Source organism: Tamandua tetradactyla, chromosome 2, assembly GCF_023851605.1.
Source record: "Tamandua tetradactyla isolate mTamTet1 chromosome 2, mTamTet1.pri, whole genome shotgun sequence".
NCBI classification, from domain to species: domain Eukaryota; kingdom Metazoa; phylum Chordata; class Mammalia; order Pilosa; family Myrmecophagidae; genus Tamandua; species Tamandua tetradactyla.
In genome coordinates, this window is record NC_135328.1 from 209609131 (window position 1) to 209631687 (window position 22557).

General features: G+C 37.4%; 1 protein-coding gene and 2 long non-coding RNA genes across 10 annotated transcripts in view; 2 read left to right on the plus strand and 1 right to left on the minus strand.

The window, feature by feature from the left end:
- FBXO42 (F-box protein 42) overlaps window positions 1–22557 on the plus strand; it is a 180557-nt gene that overhangs the window by 121709 nt on the left and 36291 nt on the right. For all 7 annotated transcript variants that reach the window (XM_077151160.1, XM_077151158.1, XM_077151154.1 and 4 more), the window contains one exon: window positions 4434–4568. In XM_077151160.1, the coding sequence (XP_077007275.1) occupies window positions 4434–4568 (135 nt within the window). The remainder of the gene's footprint in view (window positions 1–4433; window positions 4569–22557) is intronic.
- Window positions 15763–19549, plus strand: LOC143674859 (uncharacterized). Its single transcript, XR_013171244.1, has 2 exons — window positions 15763–16875; window positions 19199–19549. It is a non-coding gene; the product is annotated as an uncharacterized LOC143674859 (long non-coding RNA).
- The window catches only part of LOC143674858 (uncharacterized), a 63362-nt gene continuing 57329 nt past the window's right edge, over window positions 16525–22557 (minus strand). For both annotated transcript variants that reach the window (XR_013171242.1, XR_013171243.1), the window contains 2 exons: window positions 19923–20071; window positions 16525–16782 (listed from right to left, as the gene is read on the minus strand). This is a non-coding gene — a long non-coding RNA (uncharacterized LOC143674858). The remainder of the gene's footprint in view (window positions 16783–19922; window positions 20072–22557) is intronic.

The window sequence follows — 22557 nt, forward strand, 5'->3', positions numbered from 1 at the left end:
CCTCATCTGTAAAATGTAATTGAAAACCATTTATACCATGAAATTGTTGTTGTAAATTTAATTGAAAAAACACATGTAAAAAAAGTTTTAAGCTGCAAAATGTTGGGATAATGATGTCTTCTCTATGAGATAATTGTCTACTTGAGGACAGGCAGGTTCAATGTCTTAGACACTGTTGTGCCTTTTTCAGCAACTAGTTCATAGTTGGTACCTAATGAATGTTGGTAGAATTGAGTGTAACAAAGATATGAGCATTAAAGCTTCTTTCCTATGTAAAAGTCTAGAACAAAAAAGGCAAGAGAAGTAATACACCAGACCGGACAAATTTGTCTCTAGATAGTGCTCTTGGTTCTGAGGTGCTTTCTAACTTTTCAGGAGCCAGTTTTCTTAGTTTTTTGGTGTGACTGTGTATATGTCTAATCGTGCAAGCCTCGGTTAATGTAGACTGTTCCTTTCAGATTGATATGGGGATCTGTTGAATCTCCACCATCATGTTTTGAAAAACTTTTTAGTATTTAGGCTTCAAATGTGGTCAGATTGTTCCTCACATGTGCTAATGGTGCTCCTGCAGTAGTGGCCAGCATGCCCAGACTGGATAACCAACCCTGACTGTTCCGTGGTTATATAATTTCAGGCCTTTTCAAATGTGTCCCAGCTTGTAGATGTAAGACACATGACAGCACATTCTCTTTAAGTGTAGAATAAATGCCTGAAGGCCTTTCCTGGAGTCAAGTGGAGAAACAAAAGAGAATTTAACATGAGTGACTGTCAGGCACCATGGAGAATATGAAACAAATAGTAGACTGTGCACAAGATTATAAAATAGTAGGGGAGTATTCAGAACTCTGAAGAACTATTTGTTTGCCATGCGTGTAATTAAAATGTGATTCTTTGAGGTTTTTTTTGAAAGGAATTATTAGATATTAACTTGAAATAACTTGTAGTAGTTGTTCATGGAGCAGTCAAGCCCATTTCAGAAGTTTGAAGTAATTTAGCCATTGGTAAACCTTCTCAATATTATTTCATAGCACAGTATTTATATTCTCTATGAGCTGTAGCTTTTTAATAGCACATTCCAGTGGTCTGAAAGGAAAACACTCTATTTAAGTGTAGAACTTGTGTAAAGGGAAAATGATAACTTGAGCATTGGGAATTGCTTGAATTCTTAATTTTTTCTAAAAATGTGAGTCCCACCCATCCTCAAACCAACATGTAGGTATCTTAAATAAAAAAATAGCAATAAATAAATTTCAATAAGGTACCTAAAATAGTTGATTGATGACCATTTTCTCATTCCATTATATCTAAATTCTAAACAGAGCAGCCTAATTGGCACTCTCTTCTCACAGCTTCATTGGTAATTGACTGCTAGATATTGAAAATACCGTGTGGGAACCTTGCCCTTAGTTTTGCCTACATTGGGCTGTGCCTTCCTCTCCCAGAAACCTTTGTATGCTCAAAGAGAGACAGGATAATGCCTATTGCCTTATTTTAGCTTGTGTATTAAAATACATGTGATAAGGAGACCTCATGGGGCCCAGCTGGTGGCTTGGTTTTTAATCCAAGTAGAGAAGTGGGTTTGCTACCTATTTGAAAAATAAAGGCACTGCCCTTTTGCTTTATGAAGGAAGCAGCTGCTGAGAGTTGATCTTTGAGGAATGGGAAGACATGAATGAGCCCTTGACTCTTTTAGTTATAGGTCATGGATTTGTTTTATTAGTCATTGTTATAAAGGACCCTAATTAAGGTTTCAGAAATCATAAAACGTTGTTATATTCTGTTCTGGAGGTCTTTCAGCAACTAAAGTTGCTGAGCTTCACATGTATATCCTAGTTCTCTCAGACCTTTCCTGAACTAGCTACTACAACAAAAGGGAAATTTTGAACTGAACCAACTGGTACCGAGCATAAAACAACATTCTTTTCCTCCTGATAATTCAGGAGCAATTTTAGTGGAGATTAAAATGTGGCTCCAGTAATCATCCTTTTGTTTATCTAATGTCCTTTAATTTTATCCTTTCTACTGACAATTCTTAGCAAATCTGAAAAAATAAACAGTGGATCTTTATAGAATTTTTCATAATAGACTTTCTTGTTGGATTATGGAGTAAAAAAATAATAATTTAGATATAGTTTAGAAGTTATTTTCAGCAGACAAAGTCAGTGGAACGTATAATTCCTTTTAAATCTTCAGATATCATTATAATGTGTTGAGTTTTGGAAATATATTAAGTATTTTATAGGTGTGAGCCAGTTGGTGATTAAATGTTATTTCATATCTTCACATCCATGGTTTCTCTAATTTCTTTGGTAATTTACAAAGCCTGCATCTCCATTATTGCACAGTGTTATTATTGCAGTGTTAGAGGTCAGTTGATTTGGATTCACTGCTTCCACTGACCAAGATTACTAGGTGTAAGTGACTAAATTCTAATTTTCTGACTTGGCCTTGCTAGTGTAAAGCTTTCTAAAGGACCTATTGGGTGGGCTGAGTTTTTTTTTTTGTATTTTTTTAAAGTGTCACTGCCAGGGCTAGTAAATATCACAGAGGTAATTTGTAGTAGTATTCCATCAGTCTATAGTAGTAACATTTCCCTTTTTCTGAACTTGAATAAGTAGGACCAGAGTTCAGAAGAGATCTTAAAAATTGAGGTGTGCTAAACTAAACCTATAAGTAATCTGGATGATCCCTGAAGCCATGGCACTAGTGCTTTGAATCTCTTTTCTCTTTCTCCTCCCTTTTTCTATTTGATGTCCAACTATGCTAGCCCAGTTTTCACATAAACACTGAGAGGTCTCTACCCTCTGCCTCCCACTGGCATGTGTGGGGTAGATGAAAAGGAAAACTTTGCCGTGCCTTTGTCCTGAAATCCAAGATGATAAATGCAGTGTTATGGGGAGTGTGGTTGTATTAGTTAGGGTTCTCTAGAGAAACAGAATCAACAGGGAACACTTGCAAATATAAAATTTATAAAAGTGTCTCACGTGACCGTAGGAACGCAGAGTCCAAAATCCACAGGGCAGGCTGCGAAGCTGATGACTCCAATGGATGGCCTGGATGAACTCCACAGGAGAGGCTCGCCAGCCAAAGCAGGAATGCAACTTATCTCCTCTGAGTCCTCCTTAAAAGGCTTCCCATGATTGCATTTAGCATCACTAATTGCAGAAGACACTCCCCTTTGGCTGATCACAAATGGAATCAGCTGTGGATGTAGCTAACGTGATCATAACCTAATCCTATGAAATGTCCTCATTGCAACAGACAGGCCAGTGCTTACCCAATCAGACGAACAGGTACCACAACATGGCCAAGTTGACACCTGTCCCTAACCATGACAGTGGTTATCCAAAGGATAGAGGCTAACTGAGCCTTTCAGTGAGAGGCAAGGTGGCAGTTTAGTTTTCTCATCTATACTCTGCTCTGGTCTTTCTGGTTTGTCAGACTCATGAACCTTTTTTTTGAGAATGGTACCCATCGGTGTATATAACCATCTAATCAAAAAGGCTCTTAGAGATCCAGGTGCTTTTCAAATGTTATTTATTGCACTTGTTTTCTAGTCAGTACCAACCAGTATACTTAGTGGCTTCGTGTATACCTAGGGGCTTAATGGTTTTTACGCTTTTCCTCTTTGTTCCTTTGGGACTAGCCCAAAACTAGTACTACTGAGTTTCCCTGAATGCTCTTTGGAATTCATAAAAATTGTATAGTTCAGTCACATTGGTCTTTATATGTACTACTTCTGGTGTTTATTTGAAATGATATTTTCATTCTGATGCATGTAAAGATTCTTTTAGTGACTTGTGCTTCGGGTCTCGTCTGAAAACAAAAAAAAAAGAAAGCGGAAGAGAAGGACTGAAGGAAGAGGGATGGGAAAACAGAATTATAGATTAGCACTGACTGTCTTTGCCTATCCATAAAGGATAATTATGAAGATTTAGGTTGATTACATAGCAGTGCTGAAATTTCACCCATAAAGTACTCATATTCTGAATTCCTATGTGCTTTTGCCGGAATTAATACTGTCTTATTTAATGACATCATTGTCAGTTTGCTTATTGTACTCAAACAAAATGTTCATAGCTTTTCTCTGGGCCTTATTTTGAAGGAAAACATACCAAACTGAAGACAAAAACATACCAAACTGAAGACAAGAGGCTGATTATAGAAATTTGGTACCTAGCAATAACAAACAAAAAAAACTAAGGAAATCTCTACTTAACCATGTTTCATTTTAAGTTTGTTTGTTTTTAATCTCCATTGGGTATTTACTTTTACTCAATCTAGTAACTAATTGGAGGTTGGTTTCTTCATGAGATCTTTATAATTAGATCAGGCTATTTTTACCCCTTCAAGGTTGTTTTGTGTGCATGCCTGGAGAGGTTGGCAGGGTTCAAAATGAAAAATCGGTTATCCATTTATTGTTTTTTTTCTAGGTGCATGCTATTATGATGCTAATCAGTCTATGTATGTGTTTGGAGGCTGTACCCAGAGCAGCTGCAATGCTGCTTTCAATGACCTCTGGAGACTTGACCTAAATAGCAAAGAGTGGATCCGACCTTTGGCTTCAGGTAAGGGATGAAATATTGATTTTTGCCCTCTTTCTGGGTGTCTCCCTTGGCATGGACAATCTACCTGGTCCTTTTTGGTATTGATCTCAAGGACAGATTAGTGGAGCCCCTGGTCCATTGCCCAGTCTGCTCTGCAAATGCTAACAGTAATATACTTGTCTAAGAACTTGAAATTAAAAAAAAAATTATACCGTTAGTATAGGAGCCCTGCCAAAATTGCTAATACTACTGTGTGAATTCATTTGCGTTGTTTTCTCAAGTACTTTTCGGGTGTGATCTGCTGTTTGGTATGAGGTTGAAGTAAGAGCAGAAACACAGAGTCATGAGAACTGTAATTGACTAACAGAAGTTACTGTCCCTGGGCTAAGATCTCTGAATAACCTTTGTTGTTGCCAACACAGATATTTGGGGAGTGTAAGGGACATGCCTTTGCTAGTTACTCTAAACAGTACAGGAGTGTGGGAAGATTCCACAGTAGATAGATTCCTGCACAGTCCCTCTGTGCCAGGATTCTGGCAGAAAGAAACTAGATTATACTTTTTCTTTTTGACCTAACCTTTCTTAGGAAAACAAACAAAAATATATACAATTGTTTTTGCTCTCATGAGTCAGGATAATTTGAAGAGGCACTGTTATAAGATTGGAGGGGCTGGATGTGATGGGGAAATTGAGCACACTGAGTATTCAAGATTCTGTCAGGTTTGTTGGCAGGCTTTTACTAAAACATTCTTCATTGGACTTTAAAGGTTGAAACTCTGTCCAGGACTGAGGACACACGGGTTTTCCTGAGCACGTTCCTCATTTCTTTAGGCCTTGATTTAAAACTTTGATTTCTAGATAGGAGGAAACACAGTATATTAGAAAGAGTCCTGGACTAAGACTGAGGAGGCACAAATTTCATTTCATTTCCTGGCATAAACACCAATTCTCCATGTAGCTTCAGAGATAGGGAGTAGGACTAGATGTTCTAGTTTTTTAAATGTACTTGGAAGGCTAGTTTATATTTTCATTTATTAATATATCCATAGCTGTGCATGTCTAGGCTAAAGGCTTAAAACCTATGTATGAAAAAAGCTACATTTTGCTTCTCTAAAACTGAAAGCTCCTATTATACTCTCTGCCACAATAGGTAATAAAAAGAGGAACATATGACAGTGAATAGTTACAGGTAGGGTTAGGTTTTGTGGCAATGAAATTATTTATTTAAATTATTAGAAAAATGAAGAAATGTTAATCTTTTTAAATTTTCTAAGATTAGTACTGTTTTAGAAATCTCAGAATTTGGTACTTAGGAAGGTCTCATTTTCTAGCCCTTTGTCCCCTATGTTTTGTATTTAATTATTAAGATGCAAATTATATTCTGGTGCTTAGTGCAATAATGATTAATATTTCAAGCCACAGATTCTGAAATGTGGAGAGTCTTCTAGGCTTAAACATCCTATCGACAGTACTTGTCCAGACCCTGTTGTAGGGCAACTTTGTTCTGATCACAAAATACTAATACTGCCTTTGTCATCTATTTTGCAGCCAAGCTTTATGCCTTAGATAATTTGGCATGAGTGTATGAGCATCGTAAGGTTGCTCTTTCTTGTGGAAATGGAGCTCTGGACTTTGAGAACTACATAGCATGCTGCCAGCTATGTAAGATGGACATGGGAATGTTGATTTAAAAAAAACCAACAAACAAACCAGTAAGGTTTAAGACTGCATTGAAATCATTTAAGATTTCTCTGTAGAGTCTGAATTTTTTAAATAGAACATTAGAATGTTTCCTTTTATAAAACATATAAACTCCTGCATGTTTAAAAGCAATTTTCTAACAGTTTCTAGATTCTTAAAGAATCTAGTTGTTGCTTCACCTCTAACTCTAATTAGAGCCAGTGAGGGGTAGGGCTTATCTTTATGAAATGTCTACTTAAAAACAAAACGAAAAACAATAGTTTATTAAAGAGCTCTGTGAGATTCTCATTTGGGCAGAAGTCCCATGCGGGCAGAAATCCCACGGGAAGATTCCCTGAGGAAATGTTCTGCATGCTGTCATGAGTCCCAACCAAAATCATGTCCTAACTGAAACACTGATGAGTCTCTCTGAACAAAACAATTGTTTTTCTATCTTGGTGTGCCTAACTAACTCATTTTAGTGCATGGAGGTGGGTAGGTTGGAGGGTGGCTAAGCATAGGGTGCTACCCACTGCCTTTTGGTGCCAGATGTGCATTCTTCTTCCAGCACTTGAGTGCTTACAAGTGTTGGGAGTAGCTTAAACAGTGTAGCTGTTGGGAGCAGCAGCATCAAACAAGCAGTAGAGCAATTTTATTTAGGATCAGAGTCTTGACAGAAAGAAAGAATGCTACTGCATCAGATATCTTTATATGAGTATTTGGTTATATTGCTAACCAAACTGGACTATCTCCTTTTGGTTGGATTTAATGTTATTTGCCAGTGAAATGTTGTCCTTTTTAGTTCTTTTCCAGATTATAGAAGTACTCTATCTGGAGGGGTAATAAGAAGTACTCTATCTGGTGGTAATAAGTGTTAAGATGATGAATCTTACAGGTAAAACAGACCTATAACTAGTATTTCTCACACTTTCCAGTGAAGTCCCTCCCTTCTCACCTTTAATACCTCCTATTGTGGTCCCTACCCTTGTGGAGCTTTTATTATAATGGGGAAGAAGCAAAAAACAAGTAAGCAAATTGTTAGAAATTATAAAGCAGAGAAACAAGGACTGACATATAGAATAAAATGGGGGGGGGGGGAAGAGAGAATTACTTTAAACAGGAAGCAACATTTTTGCTCAGACCTAAAGGATGGAGAATAGAGCATGTGTTAACAACATGTGCAGAGACCCTGGAGCAGAAAGGAATAGGACGTGATGGAGGAACTGAAGCCAAACCTTTCTGGATATAGCATAAGGAGCAAGGAGGACTAATGACCTGAGATGTAGACAGGAGCCAGCTCCTTCAAATGCTAAGGTGGGGGTTCAGAAACCTTTTGAGTTTTTAAGCAGAGGAATATTGCCATCACAACATATTTATTGCTATGTAGGAAATGAATTGAAGAAAGGTAGGAAAGTAGAGCAGGGAGAACAGTTGGGAGACTACCAAACTAGTATAGGTGAGAGATGGTGATGGCTTGGACCAGAGTCATAGCAGTAGAGATGAAAAGTGGATGATTAGAACTGAACTTTTATGTTAAATCTGACAGGACTTTTTGATGGATTGGATGTGGAAGGGTGAAAGGGTCAATCAAGGCTGACTCTCAGGCTTGCACAGCTAGCAATAAATGGTGGGACCATTTGCTGAAATGGAGAAAAAATGTGGGAGAACTTTAGTTTTGAGTCCCTGTCATACATTTAAGTGGTTGTATCAAGTAGTTAGTTGTTATGAGAGTTTGGCATTTAAAATAGAGGATTTAACTTCCCTTGAATGATAGCAGAGCCCTGTTCAGTTAAATTCTTCACTAACTCTTCCTTTGTTCACTCAACAAATATTTAAGAACTGACTACTAGTAATGCCTGAAATTGTTCTAGATGCCGAGGATACATGAGTGAATAAAACAGATAGAAATCCCAGCCATGATGGAGATTATATTTAAGGGAAGGCAGGTATTAAAAAGGACAAATACGTAATGTAGCATGTTAGAAGGTGATAAGTGCTGTGAAGAAAAACATAAGGAATATCAGGAATAGGGGGATTTTAACTAGGATAGACCTCAAGAAGGAGTAACATTAGAACAAAGACTTACTAGGTAGGAGTGAGCCCTGTGGATATCTAAGGAAATAACATTCCAGACAGAGAGAAAAACCACTGCAAAGGCCCAGAGGTGGGGGATGTCCTTGAAACAGTCAAGGCATATTGAGGAATCCAGTGTGACTGGAGCAGAGTAAGCAAAGGAGAATGTACTGGGAGAGAAGATTAGACAAAAAATGAAGGAGATTGTGTGTCTGTCATATATGGAGGGTCTTCTGGTTGTTGTAAGTACTTTTTTATTTTCTTTGAGTGAAATAACTGGTCATTTAGGTTTCTGAGAAGAGAAATGACATAATTTATGTTGAAGAGAATATGTAAGAGTGCAAATGTAGAAGTGGAAAGGCCATTGAAGAAGTGGTAGCAATCTAAGTGAGAATGATGGTAGTTTGAACCGAGGGTGTTAGCAGTGGAGAAATCGGTTAAGAATTGAGTGGGTTCAGTGGAACCAAAGGATTTGCGATGGTTTGGATGTAGAGCGTGAAAGAGAAAGAGAGGAATCAAGGATGACACAAGCTTTTTAGCTTTCACGTTTGAAAGACTGGAATTGCCATAAAGTGAGATGGGAAGGGTGTGAGTGATCAGGGTTGACAAGGAGCAGGAGAGATGAGAAGTTCAGTTTGAAACATGTTGAATTTGAGATGACTGTTAGGACATCCAGGAGGAGGGTGTTGAGTAGGTAATTACATGTATTTGTCTGGAGTTCAGGGGAGACATCCAGGCTGGAGAAAGACATATGGGAATCATTAACATATAGATGGATTTAAATCTATGAGACTGGATGAGATCACAAAGGAGTGAGTGAAGATAGAGAGGTCTAGGGATTAAGTCCGAGGACTCTGGCATTTGGAAATCAGGGAGAAGAGGAGGAAATGGCAAGAGACTAGAAAGGGAGCATCCAGTGAGGTAGGAGAAAACCAAGCAAGTGTGACATCTTAGAAATCACCATACTTGAAAAGTGTTCTTCAGGAGAGGAGGAAATAATCAACCATGTCAAATGCAGCTAAGAGGGCAAGTCATGTAAGGCTGAGAATTGACGTTGAATTTAATAACACAAAAGAGAACATTTTCCATGGGTGGTTAGGATGAAAGCCTTTTGAAGAGTTTTGCTATAAAAGAAAGAAAAATGAGGCGCTAAATGGAAGAGTATGTAGATGTTTTGTTTTTAAGATGGCAGATTTTATATATGTCTGTATGCTAATGGAATAGTCTTTCTAGAAGGAGGAATTGATTTGGATAGAGGAGAAATGTTAGAGCAATGTCCTTGAGTAGTGAGAAAGGCAGAATCTTCTATACAAGTGGAGGGTTTGGCTGTAGATAGAGCATTAACTGTTTTTTCTGTAGGAGCTAGAAGGAAGGCAGAATATATAATTGCAGTTGTTAGTGAGTGGGTAGATGTGGGAACTTGTGGAAGTTCCCTACTGATTGCTTTACTACTCATAAAATAATTGAGGGTGAAACAAAACAGAAGCCATTAGAAATCCTGGCCAGTGATTGTGAATGAACAATTGTGTACATCGTAATCTTTGCCAAGTGGTTCTAGGAAGTTGAATGTTTTACCTTCTGGTATTGTACTTAGGTAACTAATCAGATTTGTTTGACTCAGCCTGTGTTCAACTTTCAAAACAAATGAACAGAAGTTCTTGGGACAAGTAATTTCAAAGACTGTTTAAACCACTGTTTCCCAAACAAATTACTCTTTATTCAAACTGAGGCTAATTTTTGGTGTCTGCTTAATATAATCATCTTCTTGAACTACACAGTCTTTTTTATTTTACATTAAGGTAAAAGTTTTCAAGTAGAAATTTTATACTTAAAATTGGAGATTTTCTGATTTTCAAAACTTCCTAAAGATTAGCCCAAACCTATTTATATAAATAAGGGAATATATTTCAGTTTTAAAACTTTTCCATAGTTAGAAGAATCTATAAATATTGGGAGGCTATAAATGTTGGGTAAAGATTTAAAGCTCAGGCTATCATCTCTTTTAACTAGTTCTGAGAACGCAGTTGATTTTCCCACTATGTCCTCCCAATAGGATCTTCTTTCCAAAGGATTTTTTTTTTCCTTTCTAGTTTCTTCCCATACAGTCACACATGCTATTTCAAGTGCTGGCTTGTGATTTAGGTCTCTTGGTTTAGAAAAACGTCCTCAAGGACAGAGATAGACAACCCAGATGTCTCTTCTAGTCTTGTCCTTGCCATTTCTGAGCACCTTGATCTGAACTAAATCACTTCTGAACTTTGAGCCTCTGTTTCCTTTGCTGTAAAAGAAGGAAGAGCAGATAGCAGATCACCTTTATCCAAATCACCTGTGAAGATTACTAAAAATGCAGATTCCTAGGTCCTCATAGTAGACTCACTCACCTAATCAGAACCTCAGAGGTGGAGATAGGATGATGGAGCTGCGTTATAAAAGAAGAAAATTTCCTAGTTGATTTTAAATGATAGCCAAATTGGCAAACCCTAATTACACAGTTTCTACAGTACTTTCTGATTCAGAGTTATCGTAGTCTATATTGGTGGGCATAATGTGCCAAAGTAGGCTCCTTTAACTGTTAGGGAAGAAGAATGACTGCTATTGTAGAAATAGCTACCTTTTACCCTAGATAGTCAGGAGTGGTCTACTTTCCCAGGAAACGTATGTGGACCTTGAGAGGGTTTGGTGGGTGGGGTATTAGTTGCCCCAGACTCTTCATACATACTTACTTTCTAACTTTAAAACCAACTTGATTAGGTTGGCCCTGCTGTTATCCTCATTTTACAGAGGAAGAAACAGAAATTCAGGTCAATTATCTAGTAATTTACTTAAGACCACGCAGCCAATAAGTTATGGAGCAGAGATTGAAACCCAAGATTTTGTCTCTAGTCCCTGCTCTTTCCACTATGGCATGCTGTGAGTAGTTTTATTTTTTTATAATTTATTTCCCAGTCTTGATTCTTTTTTTCATTAACTTTTTAAAATAAACTTTTATTAGAATAGAACATAGAGTTCCTATATACCCCACACCCGGTTTCCTCTTATTGTTGACATCTTGCATTAGTATGGGTCGTTTTTCACAATGAATGAACTGATATTGATACATTATTATTAACTAATAAAGTCAATACTTTATTCAGATTTCCTTAATTTTTTACTTACTGTCCTTTTTTTTGTTTTGAGATCCGGTCCAGGATATCACTTACATTTAGTTGTCATGTTTTCTAATTTGCTAGCTGCTGGAATGCAGTATACCAGGGATGGAATGGCTTCTTTAAAGGGGAATTTAATAAGTTGTTTGTTTAAAGTTCTAAGGCTGAGAAAAATGTCCCAGTTAAAACAAGTCTATAGAAATGTCCAATCTAAGGCATCCAGGGAAAGATACCTTGGTTCAAGAAGGCCGATGAAGTTCCGGGTTTCTCTCTCAAGTGAGAAGACACATGGCAAACACAGAGTTTCTCTTTCATCTGGAAAGGCACACGGTGAACAGTCATGGTTTCTCTCTCGGCTGGAAGGGCACATGGCGAGCAAGGCATCATCTGCTAGCTTTCTCTCCTGGCTTCCTGTTGCATGAAGTTCCCCAGGAGACATTTTCCTTCTTCATCTCTAAGGGTCGCTGGCTTGTGAGCTCTCTGCTTCCCATGGCTATGTTGTTCTTCTCTGCTCTCTCTGAATCTCTTATTCTCCAAAATGTTTCCTCTTTATAAGACTCCAGGAACTTATGAAGACCCACCCCAATGGGTGGAGACATGTCGTCACCTAATCCAGTTTAACAACCACTCTTGACTAAATCACGTCTCCAGGGAGATGATCTGATTACAGTTTCAAACATTCAGTATTGAATAGGGATTATTCTGCCTTTGCAAAATGGGATTTTAATTAAAACATGGCTTTTCTAGGGTCCATACATCCTTTCAAACCAGCACATCATGTCTCCTTAGACTTCTCTTGGCAGTGACAGTTTCTCAGACTTTCCTTGTTTCTGATGACCTTGATAGTTTTGAGGAGTACTAGTCAAGTATTTTGTAGACTGTCCTTTTTAAAACTTAAAACAAAAATTTTACAAGGAAACATTCCCCTTTTCTCTCACCCCTGGTAACCTGGAATTTGCTTTCTATCTCTGAATTTGCTATTTTTAGTCATCTCTTATAAATTATATCATAAAATTTTTGTCCTTATGTGTCTTTGCTTATTTCGCTGAGTATAATGTTTTCAAGGTTCTTTCATGTTACAGCATGACTCATAACTTCATTTTTTCTTATGACTGAATAATATTCCATTGTGTGTAAGAACCACATTTTGTGTTTATCCATTCATTTATTGATGAACGCTTAGCTGTTTCCAGCTGATGTGAATAATACTGTGATGATATTGTGATAATAACACATAACACATGAACATTGGTACACAAGTGTCTGATGGTGACCGTGTTTTTACTGTCTTTGGGTATATATCTAGAAGTGGGATTGCTGGGTCAAATGATAATTTTATGGCTTTCCACTGTGGCTGCACTGTTTTACATTCCCACCAACTGTGCTCTAGAGTTCCAGTTTCTCTGCATCCTCTCAAACAGTTGTTAATTTCTCTATTATTATTTTTAAATGATAGCCATCCTTGTGGTGTGAAGTAGTATGTCACTGTGGTTTTAATTTGCATTTTCCTGATGACTAATGATGTTGAGCATCTTTTCATTTGTTCTTTGGTAAGATGTGTCTGTTCAAGCCCTTTGCCGGACGGGCAGGCGCAAGAAATGGAACCCAGGTTCCATTTCTTGGCAGGCAGGCAAGAACTCTGCTTGCTGAGCCACCGTGGCCCGTCCCTTTGCCCACTTCTAAATTGGGTTGTTTGTCTTTTTGTTATTGCATTTTAAAAGTTCTTTATAAATTCTGAATGTTAAACTTTAATCTGTCAAATGATTTGCAACTATTTTACCCCTTTCTGTAGGCTGTTTTGTACTTTCTTGAAAATCATTGTACAAAAGTTTTTAATTTTGATAAATCAAATTTATCTATTGTTTCTTTTGTTGCTTGTGCTTTTGATATCTTGTCTAAGAATCCATTGCCAAATCCCAGGCCATGAAGATGTGCCCCTATGTTATCTTCTAAGAATTTTATAGTTTCAGTGCTTATATTTAGGCCCTTCATCCATTTTGAGTTGATTTTTATAATGGTATTAGACTCCTTTAATTAGGTTTGTCTGTTGTTGCTCTCACAATTAGATTGGGGTTATTGATTATTAGGAGGGAGACCATAGGGAGGTAAAGTGCCATTCTTATCACCTCATATCCAGGGTACCTACTATCAATATGACTTCCCACTCCTGGTGTAAACCTTGATCATTTGGATGAACTGTGATTGTTTGAGGTTTGTGGTATTTCTCTATTGCAAATTTACTTTTCTCCCCCTTTTAATTCTTTTTCTTTTGTATCATTCTTTTTTCTTTATTTGTAGTTACCCTTGGTCCTTGACAGTCCATTGAATTGGGGATGGCTAGGGAATAGCTAAATTTTCTGGCTCTTATCTCTATCCCCAGATGCAGGAAAGGATAATGAGTGGAGGATATGTCATTTGAAGAAACCTTTTCACACTTAGAGAATTTTCCAAAATCAACATAATTTGTCTTAAAAAAAAGGTTTTTTTGGCAGGAAGTAGGAGACATATTTTATTGTGATCTAACACAATCAGAATCTTTCTAGCTATCCTCTAGAAGCTCTGTTGGATATAATTTTCTTCCCTCAAATGAATAATCACACCTTCCAAAATTACTAGGTAATCCTGCATAAAACCTAATTTACTTTTGGAATGGGAACAGGAAAAAGAAAGTATCTGGTCATATCAGATGTCTGTAGGAAAGGCCAGGTACCCTTATAGAGCTGGAAAGTGCTCAGGCAGTCCAGAAATAAATTGCCCAGAATATCATTATTTCTCCTAAGATGGAAATGATACCTTAAAAATGGCACACATGAGTTCTTTGATTCTCTGATGAAGCTTTCTTTCTTGTGTGTAGTAGAGAAGCTTAGTCATGGTTTCTCTACCCCCTTTTCCTGAGCTTGTGATAATGACACCAGGAAATGTCAAAACAAGTAAGGGAATCTGGGATTAATTCCTGGCACCACGTGTAACCAAAATAGCTGACAGAAGAGTCTGTTCTTGGGAAAGAACACTAGTCCTCTTGGCTTAGATCTGACCTTGAAATAGCTGAATGTGGAATTTTTTTAGAATAATACATTAGTGCACTCGTAGGCATTAGGTTCTGTTTTTTAGTATCATATGCAAGTGTATTTCAAGTCTGTGAAGATGAGGAAGAAGTAGGTGCTTATCAAATGGTACATAATAGACTGTGTAACAAGAGGACATATATGGCTTTCAGCCACACTCCAAACTTCCATTCTCGGTGTCTGAAAACAGATAATTAATCTCATTGTTTTAATGTTTTCTCTGTGAATCAGGGGGCCCAGTTAATTCTACTTATGGATCGTTTCCTCTTTTCCTGATTACCAAATGTACTGATTGCCAAGATGTATTAGTCTACCAACAGCAATTTCCATGTTAAAAATGCTGCATCCTTTTATTTTTCTTCATTTGGTCAGCATTCAGTAAGCTGCTTCTTTCCTTTCCTAAAACCTTTTAAACCTTTCCCTTTTTTAGGTAAAACCCCAGAGCTTCACTGAGAATAAGCAGTAACTTTCCTTAGAAGTCTCAGCTCTCAGATCTACACATTGTGATCCTGTCTTCCTACCATCTTGACCAGTAGTTTTGTTTGCTCTTGGATTCCCTGTGTAGTAAAACTCTCAGTTAGTGTTGTTTCTGTTTATTCTCTGGTATGCACGAAGTCCTCCCCTAATAGCACTTGATGTTTTATTACCACAATAAACTTCATTTTGTGTGATATGTTATCCCTATGTACCTTCAATGCTATCTAGACCTAATAACTTTATTTTATGCCAGAAATAGTCTTCAAGCTAAGAAAAAATGAAATTTATACTACCCTAAGTGGGTAAACACAAAAGATATTATTATCCCAAAGTCATTTATAACTTTTCCTTCTCCATGAATGATGCTGTTGGTTTTCAGAATACTCAGCAGTGCTGTCCACGTACCAACTCATGCCTCTGTTGCAGGTTGTTTGGCTATTATATTTACATAACCAGGATCATGCCAATTTCTAAAGTTTTTCTATCTCTCATGACTTAGAAGAGATTTTGTACATAATTTACCCAAGTATTCTTCTTTTGTGAATGAAGGTTGTAAATGGTCATTTATTGGCTTATAAATGTCACCTTGAACTCTCGTAGTTTACTTTATCTTTTCAAACTCAAAAAACTACTTCTCATGCTTTCTTTGGGAAATATACCCTTTGAATTTAACTTTAATTGATTCTACTTTTCAAGCAAGTAATACTCCTGATCGTTGGGTCTGTATTTTGGCCAACTCCTGACATTCCTTCCTGGTTATTGATCACCGGTGAGTAGGAAAATAGGATCACCATTTACTTCCTTTTTCCGTGTATTTTTCCATGTACAGGAGTAAGAGGATCAGGGAAAGTAGGATGATCAATTTCCAGGTGGTAAATTTAAAACTCAGTCTACTTAGAATTGGGTTTTTCCAAATTGGACCCTAAGTTTAGTGGGATTTTGTTTATTTACTTTTCATGGAGGTACAGTTTATTGGTATCACTAATTAGACTCCATTCAGAGTAGGTGTATGGATGTCTTTCCACTCAAAAGAACCCTATATTTAGATCCTCCAAATATATGCCTTTGCACACTCTCTGTTGTATGATATGGCATTTCAGATTCTAGCATTTAATTTCCCTCTATGAGAAAATGTTCTCTTGATATGTGGCTTAAACAAGCCAGTTTAAGCAACTCGAAGGTGATTTGCAATACCAATGCATTTATTCACAAGTGTCTGAAGTCCTTTTCCTTATATCAGTTTTTGTTCTTGCATTTGGTGTAATAGAAAAAAGTAATTTTCGCTTTCTTCACTTGTACCCTTCACAGATATTAGCATCAGGATCTGATGATTTTGATAGCCTCCATCTCCCAGTTTAGTAAGAGCCTTCATGAAGTCCAAGAGCACGGATGTGCACAGCCTTCCCTGTCATTCACAGCACTTGAGTTCTGCAGAGTTCAGTCACATACTCAATAACCAAGGCTATGAGTGGCATGAGGCAGATAAAAAAGTTTGGCTCTTTGGATGGTGGGTAGAAGAAAAAAACAGCGTACCGCTTCCAGTTTTGGGCTGTTTAATTTCACAGTGAGATAAGTACATGTGAGTGCTTTGGTGAGTTGTTTCTCCAGAAATTAGATTAGAAATCAGTAGTGGTAGTGAAATCTTCCCATAGGAACCTTGAATTCCCAAAGCCTGAAAAGTGACTGCATTCATTCCTTCGTTTATTCATTTTCATTCCTTAATTTATTGAGTGCTTTACGACGTGCACACTATTGTTCTTGGTATTGCAGATATTAAGTTTAAACCAGCAAGGTCTGTTGGGGGAAAGCAGAAGAAAAATAAATAAATCACTATAAAGAAAACCTAAAATGCTAAAAAGAAAATACCTGGGTGATGCAAGAGAGCAGGTAAGGTATTTAAAATAAATTATAAAGTGTAGGGCCAGAATAGATACGGATATATTGATTTTAAAGGAAATCTGGCCTATGAGGAAAGAAGTAGTAAATTCATGAGTTAGAGTTCTGTTCACAATTTATTACCTTTTTTTTTTCAAGTTTTTATTGTGGATATATATGCAAAATATTTCCCATTTTAACCACTTTCAGGTATTATAAAAATTTATTTTTAAGGCAGATTATTTGTTTTTATTAAGATGGTATGCTTTGATTAAAATGACTATGAAACATATGAATATACATCTACATTTCTCAGTTTTCACAGAAGGGAAGCTCCCAGAGCTCAGATACCACTTGCATGTCCTAATATCTGTTAAGGAGCATAAGATGGTACCTAAGTGAATACTCCTTGTTGTAATAGCTCCTTCCTAATCTAAGGATTTGTTCCTAATTAATCTTCTTTAAGAGTTGGTGATTTTTCCGCATTTCTTCTAGCCCTATGCAGTCCTGGATGCACCACTGGATCAGTGGTGGTCTTGGAAGATGTAAATGAGAGCAGAGCGTAGCAGGCTCTCCTAGGAAAGGAAGGAATTCTTCCTATTTATTTAAGTTTAGACCCTGGGATTTTTCCAGAATACATGCTTTCCCAAAATGGGTACACATTTTCTCCTGCTGAGAGAAGAGTGGGAAACTTTGCATAGCACGAATCTGGGTAAACTTTGGTCCTCCAGGGGAGAAAATAACCTTATTTCAGTTTGGCTCTTTCCCAGCTGACTAGGATTTTCCTGTTTGACACCAGGCCAGAAACTTTAAGACTGGCAACATTGTTTTCACTTCTAAACTGAGCCAGATGATCAAAAGCACCCCCTGATTAGAACTGTAATTACCAAATTATCAGATTAAACTAAGACTCTGAACCTCATCTCCACGCCCAGAAATTGAATTAAAAGACTACTTGATGGTAACAAGGAGCTATTTACTGGTTTTAGGGTTGTTAATTTTTTAGCTGATAAGTATTATCCTATTCATCAAGAGTGGCCTTTCATCTGTTTTTCGTTTGTTTGTTTGTTGTGGTTTTTAAGTGAAAAAATGTCAATAGAATTTTTTGTTATTGTTCTGGGAGAGAGGCAGAGCCTTCATACTTGTGACATATACAATTAGACAGGATCTAAAAAAATTTTCATGCCCATTACAAAAGTTCCTGTTCTTTGGATGTCCTGTAAATGACCTAGGGAGTGATGTTTTTAAAGATGTGGGGATAGTTGTAATAATAAAAATGTATGCCCTGAAGCCCAAGATCCATACATGGTTTGTTATTATCAGCAAGTTGTTTTGATATCAATCAGTAACTTTCTGGCCTTGTTGCAACTGAGAAGTAAAATAAGAAAAGCAGAAAAAAATGGAGTGGGATGCCAGGCACCTAAAAAAGTTTTGACCTTAAATTTACTGAAAGTCTTTAAACCTGCTGAAAGGGTATGTTGTGATTAACTAGAGTTCTGATCTCAACTCAGAAGGAATCTGTAACCATTTGGCTTCCATGGTTCGGTTCTGTTCAACATACATTTTCAGAAGAAATAGTTCCTGTCCTCTAGGATAGTATAATCTTTATGGAAGACCCAAAATGGATAATTTAAACACAGTTTGCTGAATGCTTGGATCACAATAGATACAGGATACCTCATTACTTCATTCTTAACCCCACCCAGGGCTATTAGCGCAACATAGGAAGTAGGGGTTCCAGCAGCCTTCCTGAAGGTCATGACTAAACGGAAGAATTTAGTTCTTTTACATCCAGTACTGTGTCGTTGGTGACTAGCTTAAATCACTTTTTCAGACTGAATTCAAGAACAGCCCTTTGCTAGAACCAAGGCTTGGAAAGCCAGAGGTGTAGTTGTTCTGTACTGACTTGCCAAAGAGTAACTTTGTATTCATCTCCTGCTTTCTTTCCTTAAAATTAGCATTTTATTTTTGCATCTTCTGTGGACATCTATATAAATGTAAAGATTTACTGTAATTATTAATGGCCACCTTGATGTTACATGGAAATAATTTTTATTATTAGAGGGACGATTGGTATCTGTTTGAGAGAGATCCCTGTGGTCTTTGGTTTCATACTTTGGAAACCATTATGAGTAGTTATCTGTCCTTAAGATGTTTATCTCCTCAAACCATAAAATCTTTTAAACATCTTTTCTGTTCCCACTGCAAAGTATTACCTAGAAAATCAAAACAGTTTAAAGATGTAAGCAATTAATTATAACTCCAGTAGTTTATCTTTAAGGTGTCTGTTGTTTCCTAAATTATTAGTGCCAGTTTGTCCTCCTGTGCCCTCTAGGTTATCTGATTGTGATGTTAATCTGGTGTTCTGGGAAATGCCTCTCCAAATTCTTCTTCCTTCTGACCTCTGAACTCTTGCTATCAAGGTCAGCCTTTTCACATACTACCATGAAGACAGCTCCGTGGAGCCAAAGGCTTCGGTCAGTGCTTTCCAAGATCCAGCTTTGGTTCTGTCAGCAAAATTCATTTCCCTATCCCCCATATACACACCAACTCAAGCCTTCCAGCTTCCACAAAAAAATACCAACGCAAAAGAAACCGTGAGATAGGGTTGTTGACTAATCTGGTCTGTCTTATTTGCCCTTAAGGCCAGTTTTGTCTGGGAAGGACTGTTTGTACTATATATGAAGTTGCAAACAAATGCCCTTCATTGGACCTACCCTGAGAAATTGAGCATTTGTGAAGAAGTTTTAATGTAAAATGGGGAGTATAACCTGAAACCTCAGTACCGTTATTCAATCTTTACTGTCTCTTTTGGCATCATTACAGCAAAATAAAATAATTTGAAAGCTTCCAGGAAAATGTTTGGCTGCCAGTTAAAGAGCAATTTAGACTATGACCCCTTTTGAAAGCAAATCACACACCAAACTATTCATTCTATAATTCAGTGAGCTAAGTGGGGATTTTGCCCAGTGTTTTTTTCTTCTGGATTTATTGGTGTGCTAGTGAGTTCCCGAACTAAAATGTTTCATGCTCGTAGTTTTCTTGTTTTGAAACTTTACCTCTTGGAGAGTTCCGGGAACATGGTGGAGTAGGGCTGGTTTCACTTCTGCTCCGTGGGGCAACTGGAGGGGGAGCGGAAAGTACGACCCAGACTACAGTCCCTGGGGGGAGTGATATAGGAGAGTCTTCTGCATTTCATGGAGAGGTCCTGGTAGAGAGAGGCAGGGATATCAGGTAGGGGTGATTGAGAAGGGGAGAACAGGGTAAGTCTTTTTGGCAGTGACCCCACCAGGAGTAGGTGGTGGCACGCAATGAAGTGCCAATCCCAGGAAGCAAACCATGACTCCAATCCAGGCTGCCCCAGCAACTGGCTATGAAGACCTCCCCGCCAGCTCTATCCAAATTGATCTAGAGATTCAATGCAATACCAATCAAAATTCCAACAACCTACTTTGAAGACTTGGAAAAGATGGTTATCAAATTTATTTGGAAAGGAAAGAGGCCTCGAATAGCTAAAAATACCTTAAAAAGAAGAATGAAGTGGGAGGACTACTAACACTTCCTGACATTGACATTTACTGTAAAGCCACAGTAGTCAAAAGAGCATGGTACTGGCACAAAGAAGGAAGTCTTGACCAATGAGATTGAATTGGCACAAAGAAAGGAGTCTTGACCAATGGAATTGAATTGAGAGTATAGGTATAGACCACCAAATCTATGGTCAGTTGATCTTTTTTTTTTTGGTCACTTGATCTTTGATAAGGCCCTCAAATCCACTGAACTGGGACAGAATAGTCTTTTCAATAAATGGGCATGGGAGAACTGGATATCAATAGTCAAAAAAATGAAGGAGGACCTCTATCTTACACCCTATAGAAAAATTAATTCGAAATGGATTAAGGATCTAACTATAAGAGCCGATACCATAAAACTCCTAAAAGAAAATATAGGGAACCATCTTCAAGAACTAGTAATAGGTAGTTCCAGAACTTTACAGCCGAAACACAAGCAATGAAAGCAAAAAATCGATAAATGGGAGCTCCTTAAAATCAAAAGCTTCTGTGCCTCAAAAGACTTTGTCAAAAAGGTGAAGAGGCAGTCAACTTAATGGGAGAAAATATTTGCAAACCACATATCATACAAAGGTTTGATATTCTGTGTACATAAAGAAATTCTACAACTCAACAACAAAAGAATAAACAATCCAATTACAAAATTGGCAAAGGATATGAATAGTTATTTTTCCAAAGAGCAAATACAAATGGCTAAAAAGCACATGAAGAGATATTCATCTTCATTAGCTATCAGGGAAATGCAAATCAAGACTTCAATGAGATATCACCTTACACCCATAAGAATGGCTGCTATTAAACAAACAGAAAACTACAAATGTTGGAGAGGATGTGGAGAAATTGGGACACTCATTCACTGCTGGTGAGAATGTATAATGGTATAGTCACTGTGGAAGACAGTTTGGCAGTTCCTCAGAAAGCTAAATATTGAGTGCCGTATGACCCGGCAATACCAATACTTGGTATATACCTAGAAAAGCTGAAAACAGTGACACGAACAGACATTTGTGCAATGATGTTCATAGCAGCACTTTTCACAATTGCCAAAACTTGGAGATAGTCCAAGTGCCCATCAACAGACCAGTGGATAAACAAAATGTAGTGTATACTTAAAATGGAATATTATGCAGCAGTAAGATGAAATGAGTTTCTGAAGCATATAACAACATGGATAAACCTTGAGGACATAATGCTGAGTGAAATAAGTCAGACACAAAAGGACAGTTACTGTATGAGTTTGCTGTTATGACTCTGGTAAAGATAATCTTAAAGGTTTACACTGTAGAATATAGGGTACCTAGAGGTACACAAAAGCTGGAGATGGGAAAGATTGCCCAGTGAGATTGAAATTAGATATAAGGGAACAGATAGAAGTGATTGTAGCTGATTAGTGAGGTTATAAGTAACATTGCCATATTGAAGGTGAATGTGATTGAAAAGGGATGTATGATGCCATGTATCACATTGATTAACTCTACAGTTATAAATAAGTTCTCTCACGAACTCCTTCAAAGGTTTGATCTTGTATAAGGAGTCAATAATAGTGGAATTTAGGGGAAAACTAATATTTCAAGCTGTGGCCTATAGTTAATAGGAAGACGGCAACAATACCACAGCAATACCAGGGCTAAATAATTGAATGGGAGGGGAGAAAAATTAGCAGAAGTTTTGATTTGATATTTGGAGAGGCTGTGTTTATCAGTTCTTTGTCTCTTTGGGCCAGTGAAAATTGTCCAAAATTTAGAGTGTTTCTGGTTGTACTACCAAGTGAGGATGCTGTAAGACACAGTTTGTTTATTTTGGACATTATCCATGATACCTGATGGATAGAGGGGGCTGAAGGATACAGTGACTGAGAAGCTGAAAGACAAACTGTGATATATATGGGAATACTGTGTGGCTAAGAAAAAGAATGACATCATGAGGCGTGCAACGAAGTGAATGAACCTTGGGGACAATGTGTTGTGCAAAATAAGCCAGAAACTGAAGAACAAATATGCTATGTTTTCTTCCAGAAAATACTTCTAAGAAAATTGCATCCTAGATTGTAAGCGCTTACAATCTCCAGTTGTAAGTGTATTTGTAGATTCTGAGACACAGAGCTATATGTGTATAAGCTGGT